The 8357-nt window shown below is 32.8% G+C and overlaps 1 protein-coding gene across 2 annotated transcripts; it reads left to right on the top strand.

The window, feature by feature from the left end:
* The first annotated feature begins 4447 nt into the window (after positions 1–4447).
* Positions 4448–7890, top strand: Osi10a (Osiris 10a). 2 transcript variants are annotated; one of them, XM_073079085.1, is made up of 4 exons: positions 4448–4866; positions 5249–5433; positions 6266–6538; positions 6844–6972. In XM_073079085.1, the coding sequence occupies exons 1-4, from the start codon at positions 4553–4555 to the stop codon at positions 6939–6941; spliced, it is 870 nt and encodes a 289-aa protein (XP_072935186.1). In that variant the 5' UTR covers positions 4448–4552; the 3' UTR covers positions 6942–6972. The 2 variants fall into 2 exon arrangements, with proteins under 2 accessions (XP_072935186.1, XP_072935179.1); XM_073079078.1 differs by lacking the exon at positions 6844–6972 and adding an exon at positions 7548–7890 and having other exon boundaries at positions 4449–4866.
* Positions 7891–8357: the final 467 nt, after the last annotated feature.

Here is an 8357-nt window from a genome sequence, read left to right as displayed (position 1 = left end):
ATAATTGCGTTACGTATGAATATAATAGCGCCTACGAGTCTGGGCGTCACACACAGCTTAGTGGTTTAAACTTAGCCTTTTGGGGTCCGAGGTTCCAATTCCAGGTATACACTAAGTTATATCGTCGTCATTATTGCCAGTACTGGGCATGGGTCTCGTTTGTAATGAGAAGGATTAGGCCATAGTCCACCACGCTGGCCAACTTTTTTATTATTAGCTCAATTATGTAAATAAAATCCTAGTTCATTGATAGTAAGTTAATTGTAGCTGCTGCTCATCAATGTGTCTATGTGTAGGAGCTATTTCATTATTACATTATTAAAATTTATTAACATTTAATTCAATTCATTCATTCAATCTAACTTAATTCCAATGTACTTGACTTATTTATTATTTTTACCTTAAGAAATTTAATTTATGTACTTAATGTGATATTTTAAAATGTGTAACACGTACCTAATAATGCATGATGTATCTACGTAATAGTAAGTAACAGTTGGAATGTATCCTTTGAGCTTATTTAAAATGTATTCATGTAAACACTGTTTCTTATGTGGGTAATCCATTTAATAAATAAATAAATAAATAAATTTCTAGCGTGAACTAGTTTCTGCGTTTCAGTTGAAAGATGCCAGGTGATTTACAAATGAGGCGGACGTCTTAGGAATTGCAACGCATGTATGATCGACTTTAGGTTATATGTGAAGTTAGTTGTAGATGTCCATACGCGGTAACAACTATCAGGCAGACTACATGCTTCATGTTATAAAGTACCATAGTCTATTGATAATAATTAATCGGGAGCGGATGACGTCGGATTTTCAAAAGGTGATCGGTGAAACTATGTGGCATGTTCACCCACTTAAACCCTATTAGGGTGGCCGTCCTCAGCGCAATGTAGATTACTTAGGGATCTCCAACGGAACACAATCGGAGTCCTCCAATCGCGGGTCGTTGTTTTAGGCGTCGCTAGGTTCGATCTCCCACTCTTACGGCCCGCAACCTTGAATGACCCTTTTGATTACAGACTTTTCAGGACAGACAGGAGATGCCATAACACTATTCTAGTCCCGAGCTACAGGAACGAGATGGAAAGGACTGTACCTTACCATACCCTTAAAAGCAGAATATTTTTTACTTAGTACCTATTATGAAGAAGATATGAATTAAAATGTCGAACTACAAGCTTTACTATCGTACACTTTTTGTCTTTATTTCCATCTTACTACCGTACTCAAAAGTTAATTCACTTATATTATGCAAACGCATCACACTCACCAAGTATCCTTTTAATTAAATCTGAATAAAATTACGCAAGCGCAAAAAGAAATGCCGCTATAACAGCATTCCTTCACGTCTCATAACTTTGCGTCATTCAAATTTGCGAGCCTACGGCATCCTTCTAAAAACCTAAAGTTTCACTTCACACGGTTCCTGTGTCCGGTTCACATCCGACGCTTTTCCTTTAAAGCAATAACCAATAACCAGATTTTAAAAATAAATAACTAAGAAACTATAAACCTTATCCCGAAACCATAGAGTCGTGTTAAGAGATATATGTTTTCCTAACCGCAATGTAATGTTGTTTAAAAACGTGACGAATTCTCTCCATACAAACGGATATTGTAAGCTTTATGTGTATAGAAATAAGTTTGCAGGTTGTGTCTGTGAATGTAAACTAAGTTTGGTAATCTGTACAACACACATGCCTTTTACGCTAACATCTTTTGGAACCAACATAAACTTTACCATGGAGTAATAGAGTTGAAACTTTGTGAAGGTTATTTTACAGTTTGTAATTGTAAAGTTGTGTTCATTGTAAAGTAGAGGGGGAGGTTACATAAAACTCGAGAGATGAAGAAAGTCGATGACCCTCCCGCGGGGACAGCGAAAGCAATGCAATGACTAATGTACAGTAAAGGTCAAAAATATAATATATTTTCTTAAGGTCAATGTATGGGAAGATAAATCGGATTGCCTACAGGTGTTTTAAAATTTTACTGAAATATTATGCTTAAATACAGTTATAAGGTTTGACTGACTGACCGATTTTATAAATATTGTTGATGGAGTTTCTTTAGCATTAAAAGATACTTTTCGTTACAAAGATATAATATTTATAAATTAAAATATAATTAAATAAAAAGTAAGAGGACTATCAATATACACTTAATTTTACTAGAATATTATTTTTACTTGTGTCATTTATTGTTCTTAAATATCAAAACGACATAATGTCACCAAATTTATTATTTGTGTACTAATGTTTTTTTTTTTCATAGAGAAAATAGGAAACTGGTACTAAAATATTGAACAGTGAACATTTACCCATTTATTTAACAAATACGAAAATAAGCACAAGTTTTTTGATACTAGGAGGACATTTTCGAAACGTCCCGTCTCTTATCAAGAAAGGTAACAATATTGGATTGTTACCCTACGTCAGTAGGATAATATATCTATGATTGTTACCTGTCAAGGTAGGTTAGAAACTTAGATGTTAATCTGAAAAGAAGTGGGCTTTGAATTTAAACCACCAATATAAACGTTATGATCGCAATAAATAAAGATCTAATTCATACTAATTACCTGTTTTTATAAAGGATCATATAGGAGGTAGAGTTCTTAATAAGCGAAATAAATCTAAAAAGACGTGTTTTACACACATTTAGGTAATATCTGCATTATATAAACCTTTTTAACTAAATTAGGTTGAACTACAGGATATACAATACCCAGTTAATTTATATAACATTACATAAATAAATATTACTATACAAATAAATTAATATGTAAAATAATTAATTAAGGAAGTAAAATACAAATTATTATTATAATTTTCTATTCAATCAATTTAAAGTTTATCATAATGAATAAAGAACTGATTTTCACCGATTTCGTGCTTTAAATTAATTCTTACAGTCGTGGATTAAATAAACATACACTTAATTAACTTATATCTTGTATGATATAATAATCTTATAGAAATGTAAAGTATTGCATGACCACAAATCTGTAATAGTCGATATTAATTACATTAAACGATTCTATCAAATAAGTTCATCGTACTCAAAAGATAGATAAAGATAATTATTGAAACAATGAACCTATGGTCGGTGTAAGACGAGAAACTATTACGTCAGTCAAACAAAACTTTTACTAAAGCAAACCGGACGTATAAGTAAAAATATATATGTATGGTCGACTTTCACTCCTTGGTCATGGTAATTTTCAAAACGACATTACAACTTAGGACAATATACTAAACTATCACCCCTATGCGTAAGACCATAGGAACGAAGATCGTTTGAGGTTTAATGTAATATATGGCGTTGGAGAACTCGTCAAATAGCAGGTTGAGAGACAATGAAGAGGTCAGAGGCCTTACAAGGCATGTACATTGGGTTCCGATAGTGGTCAATTTGAGGCCATTAAAAGCACGTGTATTATTATCCAAAAATAGGATGCGTAAGCAAACGTCACGTTTATAACTATAGTAGAAAATAGAAAAATGCAAGTACAAAATAATATGTAGATATTTATGAATGCTTATAAATGTAATTTAAAACATACTTGAATAAAATATAGTTTGAGTTAAGAAGTTATTACAGTGTTTGGACATTAAAAACCAACCTTCAATCTAAAAGTTACGAATGCGGTGCAAATCTCATACTAAACCGAACCACTCTATCTGTCATAGTCCAGCCAAGCTAATACTTTTAGGCATTCATACCATAGTGGTTGAACTACTACTAAAAATAGTTCTTAATGTTACGACTTAACTTACTGTACCTAAATAATAAGTACAACACACATAAAAAAAGCATATATACGGTCGAATTGAGTATCCTCCTTCTTTTTTGAAGTTGATTAAAAAATGAAAGCCATCTAACTACACTTTTGTTGAATGATTAAACTAAATGATGCAAAACGTTGAACTATGAGTATAAAAGTAAAATACTATTGTCTATAAGTATTTAAATTAAATAAAGTACTTAAGTGCGTTAAGAGTGAAATCAAATGTGACAGAAAGTGTACTTAAAATGGCGTGGTCGTATGACTTTTAAATGGTCTATTAACCATAAACTAGGGCTAAGTTGTAAAATGGTTGTGCAGAAGATAAGTGTTACTTAGATATACATTGAAGAATTAAATATTAAAAAAGGTGACTAGATTTTAGACAAAAGTACAATACCCAAAATATTACGAGTGAACCAATCCACATGTCTTCTGTACATTTAATTGAGCATCACATCCGAATATAAGACGTAATCATTACGCAACGCGTAACCGTAACATGTGATCTGATCTGAAGATCTTGCAAATTACGTACCACGAATTTTCACCTTATTGTCGGTCCAGACGTGGGAACCCGGCGTGACGGGAGACAATGGCAAAGTTCACCCAATCATAACAGGCAAAGTCTATAAAACAGAGGAGCCTTTGTTTCAGGCTTATACAGTAACAATCAGGCCATAGGTAACGCTGGTCCCAAAGCTGAAATGTAGATTCCTGTTTCCATATAAATTTCTTTTTCACTTCCCGTTATAAGATGGTCTTTTCCGTGAAATTCGCGTGTTTCTTTCTGCTATCAATGATAATAAATGTGATACCAATTCAGTTGGAACTACAAGAAGGAGAGGAATTGAAAGGCAATAATGTAGATAATTCACAGTTAAATGAGTGTATCAATGGGCATAGGAATTCAGAAGTTGGCGTGTGTTTTGGCAAAGAAATATTGAATCAACTGAATAATTATGAAGAATCGGACACTTTTAGTTTGGCGACTGGAGTATCGTTTGTCAGAGATGAGAAAACTCCGAGGGATATTAGCAGCTTCCTTGATAAGGACCCAATGGATTTTAGGTACATATTTTTTTTATATTAAATAGCATCTTAAATAAATATAGCAGACATTAAGCAGATGCCATTAATGAGCCTTTGACCTAGTCTCGTCTCAATAAGGTTTATTATTAATAGCTGATTATTGTATAATTAAACTCTTTTGTTGCCTATATACGATCCTTTATTTTATTTTGCTTATAAGTTTTTAAAACTGTGTGTATTTTGTGTCAATTAACTCTATTTAAAACCAAATTTAAACTCTACATAGCTAAATTATTATAATTATAATCTCACATTTCGGAATGAGAATGAAGAATTTATTTCTTCGATTTTCCCAATACAAAGAGCATCCCTAAAATCATTCATAATCATAATGAATAATATACGCATTATACTATTATAGGTCAATAATGGAAGACGCAAGCAATCTCATCTCAAGACGGTCCTTGCATTGGGACCTGAGTGGATTTTACCCAGGGCTGGTCATGAGAATAGGACCTACTTTAGCTAATGGGGTGTTGGAATTCGTAATGGATCCAAGGTTCAAGGACCGATCATACCATCAGTCTAGTGGTGAAATATCAACGGGTAAGGAATAATGAGCTATTTTATTTGGGACACAATTTCTTTGACCTCGTCCTTTTTTATTTATTACTAGCTGACCCGGCAAACTTTGTACCGCCTCAAAATCTATTTATCAAATATATTTCATATAAAATATAGCCTATGTTACTCGTGGATAATGTAGCTTTCGAATGGTGAAAGAATTTTTAATATCGGTCCAGTAATTTTTGAGCCTATTCATTACAATCAAACAAACAAGCAAAGTTTTCCTCTTTATAATATTAGTATATATGTATTGTGTAACCGAAGTTCATGAAATGCAGTATCCATTTAAAATCAAGTGCACAAATTGCCAAATTTCTATTTATATCAAGTAAAATTAACTTTCTAAATCAAATCCATTCTATTTATTTCGTTTAAAATCGCTTTTTGTTTGATTACCCTTAAGATTTAAAATTAAAAAGTTTTTAAAACGATTCTGTTAAGAATTATAATTAATGGATCTGATTTGTTCATTTTTTTTAAATGGCATTATACTATTACCAATTATGAAATAATCGATAGTAATTCTACTGTGAATCCTTTTGTAGACTATTCCCTGAACTTAAGAAACAACTTTTATTACTTTAAAACGACATCTATGAACAAGACGTTGAACTAAAAGAAAGATCAAGGTCTTCACGACATTGAACTTGACTTACAACGCCATCTGTTGTAATACGTATGAACTTCTACCACTTACGTTAAAAACCAAATTCATTCATTTGTTTATTTTTAAATAGATATGCAGGCTTTTCGTAATAACGACTCCTTATTATGTTAATAATATGTTTAATCCATTTTTCTTTATTTTCAGGTCGTCTTTTAGCTCGGAATCTATTAGTACCTTTTCTGTTAGGCATAAAATTCCACATATCAACTTTATTACCATTGTTATTGGGGCTGTTATTACTTGCAAGCAAGAAAGCGTTTGTTTTGGCCAAACTAGCGTTGGTAGCAGTCACGCTGTTCAGTGGCGGCGCTAGTTTCGGTGGCAGTGACTACTTGGGTGGTTTGGGGAGTCCTAGCTTATCCTCGTATGGTTCTCATGAAAGCTTAGGACATTATCACAGCCATCACGGATCTGGAGGTAAGTTTTATTTATTCCAATAATAATAACATGAAACACCTTACTTTTCTGTAACTTTTTGAACATTGTAATTATATTTTTAGTGCATTTTTTAAATCTAGTAATAGTAATCTGTGCTATTTAAATTTTTAAAATAATAATAATTTAGGTAATATTGTTTCATGTTTATTTTATAAAACACTTAAAAATACTTAAGCTCTAATTAATTTTGTATCAAAACAATAGGAATAGGGCATATTAGGGTAAAATTGTATTTTACCGCATGTGAACCTGCATATTATTCCATCACAATATTTTTAATGCAGGTCCACTGACATCCTGCAAATGTACCATAATCAAGCCTAACAATCCATTTGAAAAAGAACCGAATATTAAACGGTCTTTTGACGAATACAAAAACTAGAAAACGGTTATATTATCAAACCGTTATTCTTATCGTAAGTTTTAAACGAATAGTCTGAAGAACACTAACTTTTTATACTAAAAAGAAAATAAATTGGTGTAAATTTTAACAGTTCATTATATTCCGTTATCTGTATTAGCGATACTAATTAGCTTCTAATACATTAATAACAATGTCGCTGAATAAGAGGCTACAAAATGTAGGATACAGCTTATATTACATTGATTATTCAGATTGATCCGAATGGCAAGTCGTTGACATACAAGTATGATGTGCAAAGGTTACATACGAAACATAGATACTATAAATCAAATTATATAAACTATGAAAATGTATTACATACTGTTGTACCACAATATATTATTTGCTCTAAGGTCCCACATTCGATCCTCGGTCAAGCAAAAAGCCAAAGATTTTTTAATTCAATCAATCAATCATTTATTTGCATGAATTACAAAAAAAAAGAAAAACGTCTGGTACAAAAGACTCTAGTACCTGAGTCTTATATTATAATTTGAGTGACCTTATGTACTAGTGCCTATACTTACTCTGTGTTCATTTTAATGACATGTCTTCTACCATAAATAAGGTCTATAATACTTCCAGGCTACTACACCAGACATCCTCACTCTGCAGACTACTTTTATAAAGAGAAATCAGCGGAGTCCACAGCTTCCCCAATAACGCCTGATGAGCTACGAGACCGGTTAGAGAGACTCTTCATCACGAAGAAGAATGAAGAACATAGAGACGAGAAAATTAGGAACGCGAGGAATTTCGCCTGGACGCCTATTAATGGTGGATGAAATTAGGTTTTTATACTTGGGACCTTTTTCACAACGTCTGAGTAGAGTAGCTTAACTTCATGCCCTCAATACGTAAGATACATTTGCCGCCCTCAAGGAATATATTTGCAAAATGACCTCTTATTTGTGTAATTTCGCCGCCCCAATAAATGCCACCTAAAGAAGCAAGTTGAATTTACACTGGAAGAGAATATGGTCGTCATAAATAAAAGCTAGAGGCAATTTATAAAACTTTGCCGACCCTAAAAAGTATCTTCTGGGGCAGAAACTAGGAAATTGTGAAATAGGTCCTTAAGACACTTTTTTTGTCGCGCGTGTTTGCGCCCGCACGCGCCTCTTACCTACAATGAATTACTTGCTGCACAGTCTCTTCGCGACCCACAAATGTATATAATACGAGGTTGAAATTGTACGCGTGTGAGACGCGTGTGCATGTATAAACACGCGCGTGCAAGCTCAAACACGCGCGACAAGATCGACAAGTGCGAAGATCCCTGAAAGTACTTTATTAATATGACAATTGTGATGAAAACGTTAGAACTAATTTATTTTTGATATTGATCTATATAAAGTTAATGGTGCGAAATTGCTTATAGGTTATTCAATTTAT

The sequence above is a fragment of the Epargyreus clarus genome, unplaced genomic scaffold (assembly GCF_041222505.1).
Source record: "Epargyreus clarus isolate Ecla_fem2 unplaced genomic scaffold, WU_Ecla_fem_2.2 ptg000002l, whole genome shotgun sequence".
Lineage (NCBI taxonomy): Eukaryota > Metazoa > Arthropoda > Insecta > Lepidoptera > Hesperiidae > Epargyreus > Epargyreus clarus.
This window is presented reverse-complemented; position numbering and strand designations above follow the sequence as displayed.